Raw genomic sequence first — 18,407 nt, forward strand, 5'->3', positions numbered from 1 at the left:
ACACGGGCGAGCCCGACACTGCAGGTGACGTGGGCGAAGGTTTGGAGACCTGAACGGCCCTCTTAGCTGGTAAGTGGAGCGACAGGGCCTTTGACTAGGAATTGGGCAGACTGGGGGAGATGACTTCAGGACTGGAGTGACCAGGGGAGGTGAAAGATGGGGCAATAATGAAACAATGTAGCACAATGTAATAAATGTGCATGTTTATTTAAATTCTAAAAGATAGGAACATCAACAACTCCTCAGAGTAAAAGGCAACAGGTCTTTTTGTTTTTGTTTTTGTTTTTAGTGCTGGGGATAGAAACCAGGGCCTCATACATGCTAGACAAGTCTCTGCCACTGAGCTACATCCCACGCCCTATTATTATCTATTCTGGTCACTCAAATTCAAAGGAGCTCGGTGCTGATGACTTAGAGTCCCAGCCTGTCCAGGCCATCTGGCTCTGCATGCCACGATCCCAACCTGGCTTTTCTGTAGGTGCCCAGCAGGCCATCAGGGACCTAAGACTGCAGTCACTCTGCATCCATGGCCCATGACCTCCCACACCAGGATCTCATTGTGGGCAGCTGTGAAGAGCAGCCTGGCAGATGGGGTGAACCTGCACAGGTGCACAGAGTCATCATGGCCAGTGAAGTCCTGGGCTACCCCTGACATGCAGTCCAAGAGCCTCAGTGTGCATTCTGTGGGTAGACAGCACAGGTGAGGAGGGCTAGGCAGTGCTCAGTGACCCCCAACCCTCCCTGGCCATGTCCCCAGCTAGGCATGGTGTTGGCATCAGGAAACCTGAGACCAGAGGGGTCAGGGCTGTAATCTCCACATGCTGGGGCCCACTGTGGAGGTCTTGGCAGGGTGAGGCAAGTCCTCCTTGGTGCTACAACTAATCTTCCACTCACACCCAGTGCCTCCTGCTGCTTCAGGAGTAAGCATCCTGAGGCACATGTAAGCTGAGTGTCTGGGAGGCAGGTGAGCCTGCCTGGCCCCACCTAAGACAGGCCCAAGTCTGTACCCACCACACTCACCAGCAAAGCCAATGGCTATGAAGCATGCCCCTGGAGACAGGCTCAGGGACATGGCAAAGAAGGGCAATGACATCTTCTCCACCACCTGTGGGGCAGCCAGTGTGAGGCTAGGGGTCTTGGCCTAGGCAGGGGGCACTCCTGCTTGGGGCCCAACCCAGGCTCCCTTGACCCCATGGCCCTATGGCCCTGGATGCCTGGGCTGCTGGCCCAAACAGGTATATATACACACCTGCTTCTGGCGGAGGCTGTAGAAGACTACCTCTTCATGTGCACCGAGGCCCACGCACACCAGCAGTGCCCCATCCCAAGGGCAGAAGGCAGCAAGGGAGGGTGGAGGGAGGCCTGAGGCCTAAAGACGGATGTAGCATGCTGTGGTGGAGTGGGCAGGCACTGTTCCCCCAACCCTCCCTTTTTTTTTTTTTGTTTTGGGGGGGGGTACTGGGGATTGAACTCAGGGGCACTCGACCACTCAGCCACACTCCCAGCCCTATTTTGTATCTTAGAGACAGGGTCTCACTGAGTTGTTAAGTGCCTAGCCTAGCTTTTTTTTTTTTTTTTTTTTTTTTTGCTGAGACTGGCTTTGAACTCATGATCCTGCCTCAGCCTCCCAAGCCACTGGGATTACCAGAATGTGCCACCACATCTGCCCCCACCAACACACACACTTTTTTTGTGGTGCTGGGGATTGAACATGTGCATGTGAGGCAAGCACTCTACCAACTGACCTATGTCCCCAGCCTCCCAGCCCCCCTCCCACTTTTTAATCTTTATTTGTTTTATGTTCTGTTAAGAATCAAACCCAGTGCCTCACACTCACCAGGCGGGCACTCTACCACTGAGCCACAATCCCAGCCCCACCACTGGGATGCTTACCTCCAAGGTGGCAGGTGCTGGGAAGCTCAACCAGTCCAGGAGGTCGCAGCAATCCCGCAGCCAGTCAGAGGCCCAGACGCTGATCCTTTGGTCCCCACTAGCAGCCAGCCACAGGTCTGTGCCCTCCACCCCTAGATCTCCATACTGGGGAAGTGAGGGCTGTGGGCACCTCCTGCCCTGTGCACCACCCTCCCGCCCTGCCACAGCCCAGGACCCTCCCACAGCCTGCTCAACCTTTTTACTTGTGCTCTGGATGGTAGAGATGGGGGCACCCTGGTGGTCACTCAACACACGGAAGGTTATCCCTGTGCGGAGGCGGCTCACAGCCACAACCCCATCCTTGTCTCCAGAGAGGATGGTTTGACCTGGGCCAGGTGGGAACATGGATACCTTGTGAGTCAGACCCCAACCTGGAGATCTGATCTGGGCCTGGGCAGGGGAAGCCACTGCTGCCCTGTGCAGTCCTGGTCCTCACCATCAGTGGAAAAGGCCAGGGCCATAAGGGCAGCCCGGTGGGGTTGCATCTTGAGCTCCATTGAGGTACGGGCAATGCTGAATACGCGCAGTGTGCCATCGCTGTAGCCGGCCACCACCTGCTGCTGCTCTGGATGTCCACAGGATGGGGGGCTCCATGCAAGACAGAGGCAGCTCTGGATATCCATATAGGGGAGATCAGCACTACCCCACGGACAAGGCCAAAGCCAGAGGGAGGGCTCAGCAGGCAGGATGCATGGTGGCCTGGGCCCTGACATACCTGGTTCAGCACCTGGAACTGAATCACCAGCTCCATGCTGGCCAAGGACCACACCCGTACACTGCCGTCCTCACCCCCTGTGGCACAGTGAGACTCGTCTGGACTGAAGACCACCTCGTTCACCTGTAGAACCCGGGCAGCTGGGTCTGGGCCTTTCTTTTCTTTTTTTTTGGTACTGGGGATTAAACCCAGGGGCACCTAACTATTGAACAACATGCCCAGCCAGCCCCCCCCCCCCTTTTTAAATGTAACATTTTTTCTATAGCTTTATTTATCCATCTATCTATTTATTTATTTGGGTACAGGGGATTGAACTCAGGGGCACTCGACCATTGAGCCACATCCCCAGCCCTATTTTGTATTTTATTTAGAGATAGGGTCTCACACAGTTGCTTACTGCATCACTATTGCTGAGGCTGGCTTTGAACTCATGATCCCCCTGCCTCAGTCTCCAGAGCCCATGGCATTACAGGTGTGTGTCACTGCGCCCAGCTACCTTATTCATTTATTCTTATGTGGTGCTGAGGATTGAACCCAGGGCCTCACATGTGCTAGGCAAATGCTCTACCACTGAGCCACAACTCCAGCCCTTATTTTTTATATTAGTGACCCTATCTCACTAAGTTGCTTAGGGCCTCATTAAGTTGCTGAGGCTGACCTTGAATTTTCCATCCTTTTGCCTCAGCCTCCCAGGTGGCTGAGATAACAGGCCTGGCCACTGTGCCTGGGCTGGGGCTGGGCCTTTCTGATCTAAGCTTCCAGGTCAAGGCAAGAATACCCTTCTGCTGCCCAAGTCTGCCTGGTCCACCACACCCACATGGGTGGACCCCACATGCCCCTGGGACTTGGGATTCCACAGAAAACCCTGGCAGCATCTGAGACACAGTGATGTGACTTGTCTCCAGAGGGATGTAGATTGCAGACGAGCCCAGCAGACACCCCTGCTGTTGTGGTGGTCATGACAGTGGTGGCCTGCAGTGCTCAGCATACATCAAGGCAGATAGCAGATGTGTCATCATGCAGCTGCCAGTTGGCAATTGAGATTTTGGAGAAAGGGTGGCACAGATGCCACACTCTAATGTGGCACAACCAAACAGCCTGGAGCTGAACCTGTTTCAGGTACCCGTGTGAATTCTTGATACGTCTCACCCAAGAGGACTCAGGGTGCAATAGCTCAAGAGGCAGAGGGCTGGCCTAGCACACATTCGACCCCAGCTCAGTTCAGAAGAGCAAGAGTGGGCCCAGAATGTGGCCTCTGAGCCCTGCAGTCCCATACCACCTGAGTGCCACCAGTGACAACCAGCTCAGCTCAAGGACTCGGGACACACATGGTATGCCAATACACTGGAAGTACTTGGCCATAAAGTGGAAGCACTAACAATAGCGACAGCTGGGATGCACCTGAGGACGGGTGCTCAAGGAGAGAGGCTGGACACAGTCCACTCATAGGAACTGTCCAGAAAGAGCACATCCATGTGGATAGAAAGCCAACTTGTGGCTGCCGGGGCTGAGAGGAGGGGAAAAGGGGACACTGACAGGTATGAGGTGTCTTTTTGGGGTGATGAGAATGCTCTGACATTGAGTGTGTAATGATTGATAACTCGATGGAAGATGCTAGAACCACTGACTTTAATGGGATGATGACTGGGTATGGGGTGCACACCTGTCCTAGTAACCTGGGAAGCTGAGGCAGGAGGATCCCAAGTTCAAGGCCAGCCTCAGCAACTTAGCAAGACCCTCTCTGAAAATAAAAAATAAAAAGGGCTAGCAATGTGGCTCAGTGGCAGAGTGCCCCTGGGTTCAATCCCTGGAACAAACAAACAAACAAAAAATCAACTCAACCTCAGGCTGGCTGGGCACAATGGCACACTCCTCTAAAAGCAGATCCAACCAGACCCTGACCAGACCCTGACCCTCTAGAGACCCAACCAGAATAGACAACAACCCAGCCAGAACTGACCTGATTCCGAGCAGACCTGACTCAGATCTGACCAAACCCTGACCAGACTCAAGCTGACCCAGCCAGAACCAAACCTGACCAGACCTGCCTGGCCTCCTACCAACCCCAGGCTTCAACCGCACTGGATGGTATTTGCACAGCCAGTGTGGGAGGTGCTGGGACAGATGGCACAGGCCTTCAATAAGTGAGTTTAAGAAGAAAGGAAGATAGGAAAGGTCTAGAAGCCTGCAGAACACCTCAGGCCCCTGCCTCACATAGGCACCACAGATTCTGGCCATCCTGAGGCTCCCTATTGGTCACTAGTGAGACATGAAACCTCAGGGGGCAGCCAGACAGGCTTGCTTCCCTGCACAACCTGCCCTACCGAGGTTGGAGACCTCTGAACATCTCAAGCCACCCAGTGGCTTACCTTGCTCCTATGGCCGCTGACGAGGCGGGTGCTACTTCCCTCAGCCCAGCTGACATACCACAGTGTGCCAGCCGTGGTGCCCACGATGCCCATGTCCATGCTGCTGTCGAAGCTGGCACTCACCACAGCCCCATCCAGGGTCAGCTCGCGTTCCATGAACACAGAGCTGGACCTAAGAGCACAGGGAAAAGGGGCAGCTGGTCTCAAGGCAGGAGATGGGAGCCAGCTCAGCTTGCCAGGTGAAAGCCGACAGCCATCATGTCTGAGGCCCAGCAGTGCTCCTGGGTGGAGATAGCAGCATGGAGCCTAGGGCTGTGGCTTCTGGGGCTCAGGCCATGTGCAGACAGACCCCTAGGTGACAGCTCTGCAGGCAGCCTTGCCTAGGAGTAGCAACGTGTGCAGGAGTGCTAGTGGTGATCTTCAGGGCTACTGAGGACACCAGAGGACCCGCAGCCAGAACCCATGGGTACCGTGTGCAGCAGAGGCCCCCCAGCTCACCTGGCACCAGAGCCCTTGCGTCTCAGCTCTGGCACGGCCCCCACGGACCACAGGCGTAGCCGTTTAGTGTTGCTACCACTGACCAGCCTTGAACCCAAGCACAGCAGCACCCCTAGGAGGTAGGGGTGGTCGTAAGCTGCTTTCCGCGGGCCCCGAGACTGGAAACCAGGTCCCCCATCCCAGGGCTAGGTCTGAGCCCTTAGCCATCCAGGGGTCCTCCCATTGGGCACCTACCAATCTCGCCATCATCTGCCTCCCAGGTCAGGAAGCAGCGGCCAGCACATGTGTCCCAGACACAGACCTGGCCAGAACTGGAGCCACAGTACAGCAGGGGAGCAGCCCCATAGCAGAGTGCGGTAAGCTCCACTGCCCCCACCTCCTCAGGGACTGGCTCTCTGTGCATCTGGCAGGGCACAAGGGTGACTGTAAGTAAGAGATGTCCAGACTCCATCCCTGAAAACCTCTTGGGAACCTAAGCACCCGAGCAGGGCCTGGCACCTGGAGGTTCACGTCTGCTCCACGCTGCTGCAGGAACCAGAAGGCAACAGAACCTGTGCCCACGCAGGTAAGCTCACTGGCATCCCAGGGGTTAAAGGCCACACCATGCATGGACTCCAGGAGGCAGGCAGAGGACATGAGCTCATAGGTGGCTGTGCTCCACAAGGCCAGTGTGCAGTCACCATAGTCCCCTGGGGATGTGTGGGCAGCCATGTTGTGAACTCAGTCAGCCTCCCCGGGGTCCCAGGAAGCTCTGCTTCTGCCTACCCTACTCACTGACCCAATGACACAAGAAGCTTGTCATCTGGTGAGAAGGCCAGTGCCTGCACGGCAGTGTTGTGGTGAGAAATAAGCTGCTGGCAGAGGCCCCCAGGCACATCCCAGATGCGGATCTGACAGCGGGCGGCTGCGCTGCTGCAGCAAGATGCAGAAGCCAGGACCTGGTAGGTGAGAGGTGGGCGGTCAGTGGAGAGCATGCAGCAGCTGGCCTGCCCTATCTCTGGCAGAAGGGAGGCTGGGACAGGGTCCTTCCCACTGACTGGGCAACAGCCAGCTCTACTGAGCACCATGGCCCTGGGCAGGCACCTGGGAGTTGTGGCTGAGGGCCAGTGTGGAGATCTCCTCAGGGTGGCCAAGCCAGTGCTTCTGGGCACCAGAGTGCAGGTCCTCCACCACCACCAGGCGGCCGCAGGTATAGGCAAAGAACCCTGCAGCAGGGAGAATGCCAGCCAGGGCCCCTGGGGTGCCTTCTCCCTGTCAGTGCCAGCAGCTGGGCAGGCTCACATCGACAGGTCCTGCAGCAGCAGAGCCCCCCCAGAGCTCCCAGCTGACAGCCAGCACTCATTTGTTGAGAGACCTGGCCTGGGATAGAGTTGGGTCCTGCCCTGCTGCTCCTCTGCCTGCACCGCTGGGCCTACCTGTGTCTGGCTTCCAGACCATGTTGGCCCGCCCGTTCCCATTGTAGCCCACCACGGTTCTCAGGCGCAGTTGCTTGGCACCCTCGGGAGGGAAGGAGGTGCTCTGAAGGGAAGCAGACCCAGATGCTGGTGCTCAGCACAGTCACCTGGACCCCTGACCTGAACGTGGGAGCTTCTCTGGGGGACATCCAGGCCAGCTAAAATTGGGAGCTGGGGACAGGTGGGGACTCCAGAAGCTCTGGGCGCCTAGAGCATGGGGAGGTTGGGGAGGGGCAGTGGTTGATAAGCGGCAGAGGGTGGGTAAGCAGGCCGCCACCAGGTCCATGCTTGTGGCAGAGGGATGAAAGGAGTGTGAGCGCAGGAAGGAAGAGTGTCCCTCTAGGAACAGGCCCTGGAAGTCCTGGGAAGGAGGGCTCCCAGAAGCCACCTTTTTTTTTTTTTTTTTAAACATGTTTATTATGTTTATTTATATGTGGTGCTGAGGATCAAACCCAGGGACCTCACACATGCTAGTCAAGTGCTCTACCACAACCCCAGCCCCAGAAGCCACCTGTCTGCAGACAGGGCACAACCAACCTCAGCCAGTGTGGAGGCCTTATAGCGAGCAGTGAAGTGCTTGTAGGAATCTGGGCGGGCTAGAGGCTGAGCCCTCGCTTCCTGGATGCTCCGGGTACCTGGCAGGGAGAAGAAAGAGGCCACAGGATGTTATGTTTCCTCAAACCCTTCAGAGACTCCTCCCCCCACACAAAGTCCCATACACTGCTGGGCAGTGAGAGCTGTGTCCCACCCAGCCCCATGGACATCCCAGCCTGGCCCTGGCTCTGCAGGTTACCGCATCTTTCGGAGGAAACACCCCAAAGGTCAGGGCAGTCAGAGCCACCTAGGCCCCTTAAGGCCTCAAGACACTTGCATACTTGCGCCTGAGACTTGGTACCCTGTCACCAAGGGTCCCCACCCACCCAGCTGCTCTGAACTGCTTACTGGACCAGCTATGGCAAAGGGGAGATATGAAGAGTCCTTGGGATCGCCTCACAGACCCCCAGGCCGCACTGCCAGCCCCACCAGTCTCCCTTTCCACAAGCACGGGTGGGCTCTGGCTCTCCTTGCAGAGCTCTTCCTCATTCGACATGCAGAACGTACCTGGGGGCAGCAAGAGGAAGAGGAACCCACACTATCTGCCCATCTGCACCCCCCTGGGGCCCCAGGACCCCTGCCTCTCACCATCATTGCCCTCAGGGGGCATGGCACACATGTCCAGCCTCGGTGGGGGTCCCTGAGATGGCACAGGCACCTGCTGCCGGGGGAGCCCGTCAGCCCCACATGCTGCACCCTCCAGCTGCCCGGGGAGCCTGTCGGCCCCACATGCTGGACCCTCCAGCTGCCCGGGACCTGGGCCTGGGGATGCAAGGAGCATATGGTGTTCAGAGCTGGGCACAGCAGGGTCTACCGGGGAGGCAAGCCTCTGGTGGTGGTGGGTACATGGATATGGGAGAAGAACAGGTGCCACTCTGCCCAGTCTGTGGAAGGCCCCGCCCAAGCAATACCATGGTGCCGCAGGCATCCCCACACTGCCCTCCTGCAGAGCCAGACCACTCACCAACCTCATGGGCTAGGGGCACTCTGGGCATGCTTCGGCCACTGGAGGCAATGAGAGAGGGTGTCAGGGGGGCCAGCGGGAGGCCCAGCTGGATATGGTCAAGGGCAGACACTTGCCTGTCAGGGGTGGCCAGGACATCCCAGAGAAAGATGGCGTCCCCCACGCTGAGTACATGCTGCTGGTCTGGGGTGAAGGCCACAGCCTGCACTGGCTCTGAGTGGCCAATGTACACCTGGGGGCAGTGGGTGTCACATACAGGGACCCTGACTATGGCCAGAGAATGACTGTGCTCCCAGAATCTCAACCTGGCAGTAAGCCCCAGACCTGCAGGGCCAGAGACTGACAGTCAATCATGTGACATTAGGCCTTGACAGGCAAAATGAAGGTCACCTTTCCTCCCATCCCCTACCTGTCTTATCCCTAGAGAACACTGCACCACCCCTCCTAGGCCCACAGGGGTCTCCCCAACCCCCCCCGTGGAGGCTCCCAACAGCAAGGGCCTTCTGCCTGCCCACAGCACCCACCTGGCAGCTGGAGTCAGCCTGTGTCCAGTAATTCCACACTCTGATGGCCCGGCTGGTGGCTGTCAGCAGGAAGTGGGCATCTTCACTGAGGGCCAGGGAGGAGCAGGCTATGGGACGGACACTGGGCAGCTGCAATAGAGAATTCTTGGAAAACACCCCCTCATGGTGGGGCGGCAGGCAGGCTGGAGCTTCCCTTTCTCAGAGTGCATCTGTGGCCCCCTGCCTGGCTACAGAGGCTGTGGGAACAAAGGGAAGCGAAGGCCAGGCCACAGTCCCAGGGCTTACCTCCCGGATGGTGCGTCCTGACAAGGCATCAAGAACCACAACCTTGTCGGATGAGATGGACACCAGGAGGTGGCCCAGGGCTGCAGGCCCAAAGCAGATGGCCACAGCCCAGTCCAGGTGGTTGCTGGCCAGATCCAGGGTGCTGACATCAACCCGCAGTAGCTGGGGGTAAGAGTGGCTTTGGTCTCAAATGAGCCAGGGAGGGAGGCAGCTGGAGGCACAGACCTGGGTACCCAGCACCACCCCCAGACAGGAGCCCCGCCTTACCAGGACACAGGGTTGGCTTAGTAGTCCACTTGGCTCAGCGACATCTCTGCCCACAAGTGTAAGGGAAGCTAGGGCTCGCTTCCGATGACTTTGGCCTCCTGCCTCCCCCATGACCCCTTTGTACTCCACACCCAGCCAAGGAGAGCCCCTGGGCCCACAACATCCTGCAGACTCACCTCGTTCAGGGAGGCTGAGTCCATGACTGTCACTGTGTACTTAGAGGGGCCCACGAAGGCCAGCAGGCGGCTGTCCCCACTGACTGCCAGGGTGTTGGGGCCTGGGTGGGCATCCTGGCACACCGTGTTCACTGTGGTGGCACAGGGCAGTACATGGGGGAAGCACCTTGGGCAAATGGCCCTGAGGAGGTCCACCCAATCCTGACCCATAGGACACAAGCCAGGGAGATCAGCATGTTCCACAGAGGCCTTGGCCTCAGGCAAAGAGCACCCAGAGGGCAGCACACCCCAGGAGGGCTGGGGGCCAGGAGTGACCAAGCAAGAGCTCTGAAAGCCAGAGTCCCAGGTCCATAGGGAGGCAGATGCCTCCATTAGTGCTGGACCCCACCCGCAGCCCCAGGTGATCAGCTGTCTATTGCCTGGGGCAGGACAGACACAGACCCTTGGGTGAGCTTTTTTTTTTTTTTTCTTTTTTTTTTTTTTTCGGGTGAGCTTTGAATCTAGCCCTTGGTAGGGGTCTAGATGAAAGGTTCTGGGAGGCAGCCATGCAGGCCTGTATGTCTGGGTGCTGGCCTCCTAGGAGGACCTGCCTGAATGGCGCTAGGAGCCTCACCTGCTACACAGAGGACAGGGCATTGGGAGACAGCACAGCTGTACTGGGCCAGGGAGCCCTGGGAACAGGAGCTGAATAGGAAGTTGCCATCGGGGGTGACAACCAGGCCAGTGATGGTTCCACGGTGACACCTGTACCACATGAGAACAGTCATTGGTCTCAACCCTGGGAACCCAGCTAGGATATAGGAGCCCAAAGAGCCACAGAGGGCAGAGCTCTGGGTATCACTGGCCTTCCTGAAGAAGGCCCTCCTCCATCTGGCCAAACCCCCACCCAAGGGATCCCACAGGCCACCCCAGCTTCCACTGTGGGGTCCCTGTGGGGTCCAAGCCTGTCAAGGACTGGCAGCTGGCCAGGCACTCACGTGTGTTCTGCCAGGACCCCAGCCGTCTCCAGACTGAAGGAGCGCACAGCCCCACTGCTGAAGCCACAGAAGACGGCTGGGCTCTTGGGGTGGAGGGCAACAGCACTGGGGGCCTCATCAGAGGACGTGCAGTCATACAGCTGGAAGGCAGAGGCCACTGTGAGGGCCCAGACACTACTGGAGGACTAAAGGCCTTGTGGGCATCCATCCCCTCCCTGCCTAGCCTGCCTTTGGCCGCTTCCCACCTGCCGTAGGGTGGCCAGGTCCCAGATGCGGACAGTGTGGTCCAAGGACACAGTAGCCAGCTGTCCACGGCTCCGCTCTGTGGAGACTGCCAGCACGGGGGCCATGTGGGAGCGTGCCAGCACAGTGTACTCCTGGGATGGGATGTCCAGGAAGCCCAGGTGGCCTGAGGAGGTGGTGGACAGCACACGCAGGCCATCGGGGCTGAAGCAGACGGAGCTGACAGGGCCTTCCTGATCTGTGGGTAAGGCAGGATCAGCAATTGCCAGGCCCACTGCTACCAGAGCTGGCCTAGGCAGATGTGCCACTGTGCTGCCTGGCCCAGAGGTGCTGGAACAGATAATCTGCTCCCCATAGGCCAGGAGGAACAGCTTCCTTAAGACCACCACTCCTGGACCAGATGGGGCCAGGGCTTTGAGGGTACTTTCTCCCTCATCCCTGCCCTGTGCCCTTCTGCAGAGCTGGCCTGCAGGCATCAGTGGACCCCATGGCTCAAGACACAGCCCCTGGTCCCTTAACTCCCTGTCTAGCCCAGAGACAGCACTGCCAAAGTGAGAGCCAGAGGACCTGCCCTCACCCACAGGACTCCAGTGCCCCGCAACCCCACACAGGCCAGGGTCTCATTGAGCAGGTACAGCCAACACACACATGCAGCCTACCTGCCTCCAGGAGCAGTGATGAGAAGTCCAGGGGCCAGAGTCGCAGACAGCCATCCTCAGAACCCACAGCGCAGACAGTTGGGGAGATGCTGAGGCTGCTGATGGCAATGCCCAGGCCTGCAGAGTATGGGCATTAGCACCTCTGTTGGCCTGAGGCCACTTCCACCAGAGCTGTGTCCACCTACCTGAGCTGAAAGTCGACTTCTGGGGGAGGGAGCTGCCAGGGGTCCGTGAGGGCAGCAGGCGGCGAATGCACCTCACAGCCATGCGCTGGTGGTCAATCTCCAAGATGTGGCCATTACGGCTACACACATAGCTGCCCCAGGAAGTGACAGGTGAGGGAGGTCTGAGGGCACAGGGAAGGCTGGGTTATGGGTAGTGGGGAAGGGCAGGGCTCACAGTGTGTAGTCCAAAGGTGCTCGGTGGCCACCCTGGGCCTGCACGAAGGCAAGGTCAGTGAGCTCCAGTGTACAGTACTCTCCCAGGTCCACGGAACAATAGCGTAGCGTCCCACCACGCAGCCGCCACAGCCGGAGGCTGCCTCGCCCACAGGAGGCCATCCTATAAGAAGCAAGGAGTAGTGAGCACCACCCAGGGAGCAGAGGGGCTGAGGCCAGGACCCTGCTCCAGTGCCAAGGACTGACCATTACCTGGTTCCATCAAAAAAGGCAACCCGGAAGGCCTGGATGTCAAGGTCAGTGTGCACCTTGGCGAGAACCACTACCTGGCCACCACGGCCCACCTGGCCTGTGCTCCAAGCCACCACCACCTGCAAGGAACCCATGCTGAGCCCTGGGGCAACCTCTAGGGCCCCCTCTACTCCTTGAGGCCCAGCTGAGTCCACAAGCCAGCAGCTTTTCTCTTGTGCAGAAACCAGCCTGTGAGCACTTGGGTGGGGGATCACCCTACACAGATGCTCCCCAAGATGTAGCCAACTCTGGGACTTCTACAAGACAAGCCTGAGCTGGAATCACAGCCGTGTCTGAAGAGACAATAGAATGTGACCTGGAATTGAGTAAATGAAAAGCAAGAGGCAGCTGGGTGCAGTGGTCACTCCTTTAATCCCATGGACTCACTAGGAAGCCTGAAGCAGGAGGATGACAAGTTTGAGGCCAGCCTCAGCAACTTGGCAAGACCTTGCTCAAAATAAAAATAAAAAGGGCTGAGGTATGGCTTAGTGGTAGAGTACCTGGTTCAATCCCTGGCACCAAAAGAAGAAGAAAAAAAAGAAAAGAAAAAGCGAAGTCTTGTCAAGCAGGAGGCAAAGGAGCATGGTTTCCTAGGTTGCTTGGCTATTCTTTTTTTTTTTTTTTTTTTAGTTTTGGTCCTTTACTTTTTTATTTCATTTCTAGTTGTCAACAAACCTTTATTTTTATTCATTTATATGCGGTGCTGAGATTTGAACCCAGTGCCTCACACATGCTAAGCAAGCATTCTACCACTGAGCCACAACCCAAGCTCCACAGCTTGGCTTTTTTTTTGAGACAAGGTCTCAATATGTTGCCCAGACTGGCATCAACCAATCCTCAAACCTCAGCCTCCTGAATAGCTGGGAGTATAGGTGCCACTGCACCTGGCTTGACTTTTTTTTAAAAAAGAATGAGTGTTACTTTGATACGTAGAAGTAAGTGGAAACAGATCTTTAGGAAGCACAGACTGGCTACAGCTCCTGTGTACTTGATGGGGCTGCCCCATCACCCTGTGCCGGGCTCAGTACCGTCCTGCCATGGCCATCCTTGCCAACGCCATAGAGAAGAGCTCCACTGCCAGAAAAGCTGTGGATGTAAAACAGGTGTCAGCACCACCTGGGCAATCCCCCACCCAGCCCCAGTGTGGAAGCCTGGTGCCCACCTGAGGGAGTAGATGGTATGCATTGGGCTCTGGAACAGGGACAGGCATCCCCCAGTCTGGAAGTCCCAGAGCCGCACCACGCTGGGGGGCTGTGCCTGGGCTGAGGCCAGCAGTGCATTGCTCCCATCCAGGGCCAGGGCAGAGACCTGGGGAGGCACAGGGTGGAAGGAGGATGTGCAGCTGCTGGAGCAGGCCCACAAGCCCAGGCAGCACCCACCTTGTCTGTGTGGCCCAGGAAGAAGCGCTGCTCCCCAGTGTCAATGTGCAGGACAACAATGACGGCATGGCAGGGGTAAACAACAGATGTCCCATCCTTGGTCCACAGGGCCTAACACACAAGGACCAAGGACCACTGTCACCAGCAGCACCCAAGATCCCTCCTCACTGCCTGGAGGCCAGCTTCATCTACCACCCAAGACCAAGGAGGAGGTGGAAGGCCTGGTACACAGGTATGCACAGCACAGAGTACACCTTCCTCCATCACAAGCACAATCCATGACTGCATACATACAGAAAGGATGGCTAAAACATGCATGGCCTCTAGTACCTGCCTGCAGTACAAGAGCCTGAGTCCAGGGAAGCTCAACAAGGGCCAAGGGCTGCCATGGGCAGGTGGTGAGCACTGCCTCCTCAAACTGGGGCTCTTCTCTGGTAGGCCCCCCTCACCTGTCAGAGCTCCACACAGCTGGCTGAGATCAGGGTGGGCCACCCTCATGGAGCAATAAAGGTGCAAACCAGGGCTCTTGGTCTTTGGAAGCACTTTAACCTAGCCATGGCTATCAGGCTTTGCAGAACAAACAGGGAACACCTAGGACCTGGAAACCCACATACACCTAGGACCTGGAAACCCACGTGCACCCAGGATGTTCTAAGCATGGGTGGGCATGGCAGTGTCGGATATCTGGGGACCAGAGGGAAGCCCACAGAGCCTGCAGGGTAAAGGAACTTGATGACCAAGGGGGCTGGGAATCTCTCCCCAGTGCTCAATTGCCCAACAAGAGGTTCCCTGGAAGCAGCCACAGGATCCTCACCCATTTGGTGCTGTGACCCCCAAAGCCAATGACACCCTTGAGCCTCAGAATTGGGTCTGGGAGAAAATGCTGAAACAGATAAATATGTAGTGAGATCCCAGGAGACACACCCCACACAAGGCCTGACCCTCTAATGCTGGGGCTGTGTCCTGCCTCTCAAGAAAAGCCCACCTGAGGTTGGGGTGCAGCTCCGTGGTAGGGCACTTGCCTAGCATTTGCAAGGCCCTGGGCTACATCCTCGGCACCACCAAAAGGAATAAGAAAAAGCCACTTGAGTCCCAGGTGGCTCCTACTGGCAGCTTCCCTCAGACTGGAAGCCAGGACCCTGGCTGCCATGCCAGACCCGGGAGCTCTGGGTCCTGCTTTCCCAAGCTGCCTAGACTGGGGTGTTACTTAAGACAAGTCCTTCCTTACTCTTTGTGAAACACTGCTCACTGGACATGCACATAGGGGTCATGCCCAAAGCTGTCTCCTGCCACCTCTGCATCCTGCCAGGAGCCTGCATGAGCAGGGACACTGAAGGCAGGCCTGCCTGATGTAGCCATGGTGAGCCCAGGCTGGGCAGCTCCTTACCCATACCCCACCCATACCTTGCCTGCTCTGGATGGGCACTCACCTTGCAGGAGCCAGCATCAAGAGTCACAGGCATCTCAGTTGACTTGTGGGCAAGCACATGGCCATTACTGACCACTGTGTGCATGTCAGCAGCCTCTGCCCAGGCCGTGGGATCTTGGGTACTGGTGTTAAGGCCACTGACCCTGGGCACCTCTGAGTGCTCACAGGACAGGCTGGCTTCTGGAAGGAGACTGGGTGCTGAGGGAAACTGGGGAGGCTGTGGGGAACCAGAGCACATTGGTACCTTGGCGCTGCTGTCCCCTAGCCCTCTCCTGGGGGCACTCACGGCTGTGGGGCTGGGCATCTGGACCAGTGGGGACACATTCTGCATGGGCTCTCCAAAGACCACTGGGGGAGGAGGAAGCTGTGGTGCTGGCCCCAAAAAGACTGCAGCAGATAAAGAACCCTAGTGATTTTCTGAGCAGAATGATAAGATGTCTGCTGAGAGGGCTGGCAAGGGCAGGGTAACAACTGGCCCTGCTTTTCCACCCTGCAGAAGCCACACCACAGCAGCTGCTCGCCATCCCACTCCAGACCCTGGCATCCCCTCTTCCAGTGCCAAAGTTTGAGGCCCCCAGCCCACCTGCTGCAATAGGGGAATCACTCTTCTGGACCAGCTGGGAAGGCACTTTCGGGTTGTCCCTGGGAAACCTTGGTGGGCAGGTGGAGAGAGGGTCAGCCCTGCAGGCCAAGGGGCCACTTGCCCGTACCCAAGGCTTCCTCAGGAGGGCAGACTGCTCACCGGACATGCATGTAACGGTCATGCCAGCTCTCCCCCTTCGGCACTGGGAAAGCCATTTCTCGAGGCACAGGGGTGACTGGCAGCTTTGCCCTCCGAGCCTCAGCCACACTGACAGCTGCAAGGAGAAGGGCTGCTGCAATCGAGGCAGGCTGGTCCAGCTACCTCTTCTAGCCCCAGGCACGGATGCTCTGTCTGGCCACTGGCCCAGCCACTACCCACACTCTAGGCTGCATCTAGAAATCGGGGGCTCTGGCCTCCAGCTGCACCAATTCAGAGCTCAAAGATGGCATGGTGCCCTGGTAGAAAACCTGGGGCTACAGGTAGGGATGGACACACAGAGGGAGGAGAGCCGACACAGACTGGGTGGGGTGTGGGGCCTGGCCCTCACTGGGGTCGAAGCACAGGTCGCTGGTGTAGAGGTTCCTGACCAGCAGGTTGGCACACAACCTGACACTCTTGAGGTGGCCGTAGCGCCGGCTCAGGTAGACTGACAAGATGTCACACAGGTCGAGCTGTAGGCAGGTCCAGCGGGCACAAGGGGGGGCCACACCTGCTAGGTCTGCAGGATATATATCCAAGGTCAGCACCTACTCTAGTGCAGCCCCCACTTCCACAGTGATGATCCTGTACCCACCCCAGACCACCACAGCAGCCTGACTGGACCTCCACCACCCAGCTATTGGCTGTGAGGCTGCCCTTACTAGATCATTCACATTCCATCTTGGTATCACCTTTCCTGGATGTCCTAGCCTCAAAGACAAAAGGGAACTGCAGCCAAGTGGCAGAGGACCTGAACTCCTTGAAGAGGCTGGAGAATGACACACGGATGACCTGGCCATCCTGCTGGGGCACAGCAAGGGTGTGAGGAGGGGATGACAGGCTATGGTGCCCACAGGCAGCTCCCATCCCAAGCCCCACACCTCGGTGGACAGGTCCAGGTGGATGGCAAAGTGCTTGGTGGGCAGAGGCCGGAAGAGCACATACAGGTATCTCCCAGTTAGCCCCAGGGACTGGGTGCTGGTTTTGGGAAGCAGGATGTAATTGCTGGCAGAGACAGAGCCCTGGATGCGATACACGGTACTCTTAAGGGCCTTGTCCTGGACAAAGAAGGGAGCAGCGTCCAAAGGGATCCAGGGCTGGGCGCGGTGGCGCTCGCCTGTAATCCCAGTGGCTCAGGAGGCTGAGACAGGAGGATCCTGAGTTTAAAGCCAGCCTCAGCAACAGCAAAGTGCTAAGCAACTCAGTGAGACCCTGTCTTTAAATAAAATACAAAATCAGGCTGGGGATGTGGCTCAGTGGTCGAGTGCCCCCGAGTTCAATCCCCAGTATCCGCCGATCCCCCCCTCAAAAAAAAAAATAAATAAAGGGACCCAGGGAGCACCCAGGAGAAGCGTCCACAACGAGGTTTCCTAGCAGGAGGAAGGCCCCGCCAGTACCGTCACCACAGACACATCGCCCTCCTTGCTGGACCGCTTCCACTCGTCCACCCTGAAGTATCTGAAGATGTTGAGGAACGGGTGCTGCCACGCTGGGGGAGAGCGAGGCGGCTGAGGGCCTGGAGGGTATAGGGCCAGGGGGACCCTCTGCCTTCCCCAGCGCAACCACGGCGCGCACGGATGGGCTTCCGCACAGCAAGGCCCAGGCTCCGAGTGGTGGGCGCGGGGCCAGGTCAGCGGCCGGGCCGGCAGGGCCCCTCGCGGCTCCCGCAGCCCCAGGTACCCCGAGCCCACTGGCCCTGGAGCCTTCCAGACCGGGACCCCAGCCCCCGAACCCGGGTTCCAGGACCCCGGAATGCCCGCCGCGCGCAGCTACCTCTGGCCATGGCCGGGCAGCTCGCGCTTCCCGCTTCAGCCGGCGCCCGCCCCACGCAGGGCACGCAGCACGGCACCTAGCAACGGCCGCCTGGTAACGGCGCGTCACTTCCGCCTCCATGGCGGCGCCCAGGACCCACGTGATCGCCGGACCCGGCCCCCCTGGAGACCAGACCCTGCACCCCGCAGTCGCTTCCTAGGGCTGCGAAGGGCCTTCCCGCGAGGTTCTCCTTGGCCGCCATGCACAGGCCGCTCCTGCAGACCCTCCTGTGTGGCGGGACTGAGACGCACCCCACTACGAGTGGGGCTGCACGGGGCAGGGGCGGGAGTGGGAGGGAGGCTGAGCCTCACCTGGGCTCTGTAACCCTCTGGAGAGCACCCGCGGTACTCCAGGTCTTCTTGCCTCAAGACGGGCAAGGTCACCCTTGACCCATCAGAAAGGCAGTGCTAGTGTCAGTGCCCACGGGGGCCCACAGACTCAGGTTCCCAAACAACCATGTTTGTCCCCACAGGCTCACTACCCACCCCTAGACCTGCAGGACATCTTTACCCAGTCCTTTTAAGTCAGGCCTGGTGGCCTCAGAGAGTGGGACTTGGCATCCCAAGACCTAGCCCCAATCTTGGGTGGCTAGATTCCCATTTCAGGGCCAGTTCTTTAGCCTTTCTAGGCCCTGTTGCTTTGGCAACAGTAAATGCCAAT

At 58.0% G+C, this 18,407-nt stretch overlaps 1 protein-coding gene across 5 annotated transcripts; it reads right to left on the reverse strand.

Moving 5' to 3' along the window:
* Positions 1-188: 188 nt before the first annotated feature.
* Wdr90 (WD repeat domain 90) lies at positions 189-17,748 on the reverse strand. 5 transcript variants are annotated; one of them, XM_076841018.1, is made up of 41 exons: positions 17,709-17,748; positions 17,333-17,424; positions 16,817-16,993; positions 16,628-16,736; positions 16,285-16,455; positions 15,897-16,011; positions 15,738-15,805; positions 15,441-15,541; positions 15,156-15,371; positions 14,540-14,608; positions 13,726-13,836; positions 13,509-13,654; positions 13,375-13,432; positions 12,308-12,426; positions 12,057-12,218; positions 11,843-11,973; positions 11,658-11,774; positions 11,001-11,236; positions 10,756-10,895; positions 10,392-10,522; positions 9,779-9,909; positions 9,336-9,497; positions 9,051-9,179; positions 8,527-8,758; positions 8,151-8,324; positions 7,911-8,069; positions 7,506-7,603; positions 6,930-7,032; positions 6,598-6,719; positions 6,293-6,452; positions 6,013-6,203; positions 5,749-5,917; positions 5,515-5,626; positions 5,017-5,188; positions 2,648-2,770; positions 2,369-2,543; positions 2,128-2,258; positions 1,894-2,037; positions 1,250-1,369; positions 1,021-1,105; positions 189-681 (listed from the first exon to the last, which is right to left on the reverse strand). In XM_076841018.1, the coding sequence occupies exons 1-41, from the start codon at positions 17,716-17,718 to the stop codon at positions 494-496; spliced, it is 5,559 nt and encodes a 1,852-aa protein (XP_076697133.1). In that variant the 5' UTR covers positions 17,719-17,748; the 3' UTR covers positions 189-493. The 5 variants fall into 5 exon arrangements, with proteins under 5 accessions (XP_076697133.1, XP_076697134.1, XP_076697132.1 ...); XM_076841019.1 differs by having other exon boundaries at positions 8,527-8,567; positions 8,643-8,758; positions 15,156-15,541; XM_076841017.1 differs by having other exon boundaries at positions 15,156-15,541.
* Positions 17,749-18,407: the final 659 nt, after the last annotated feature.

The sequence above is a fragment of the Callospermophilus lateralis genome, chromosome 19 (genome assembly GCF_048772815.1).
Source record: "Callospermophilus lateralis isolate mCalLat2 chromosome 19, mCalLat2.hap1, whole genome shotgun sequence".
Taxonomy (NCBI): domain Eukaryota; kingdom Metazoa; phylum Chordata; class Mammalia; order Rodentia; family Sciuridae; genus Callospermophilus; species Callospermophilus lateralis.

Coding starts and splice junctions, on each gene's coding strand:
- Wdr90 (XM_076841017.1), bottom strand. Junction 16,012..16,284: donor CGACCTGTGCTTCGACCCCA/GTGAGGGCCAGG, acceptor TTCTCCTTGCAG/CTGTCAGTGTGGCTGAGGCT. Junction 15,542..15,737: donor TGATTCCCCTATTGCAGCAG/GTGGGCTGGGGG, acceptor TATCTGCTGCAG/TCTTTTTGGGGCCAGCACCA.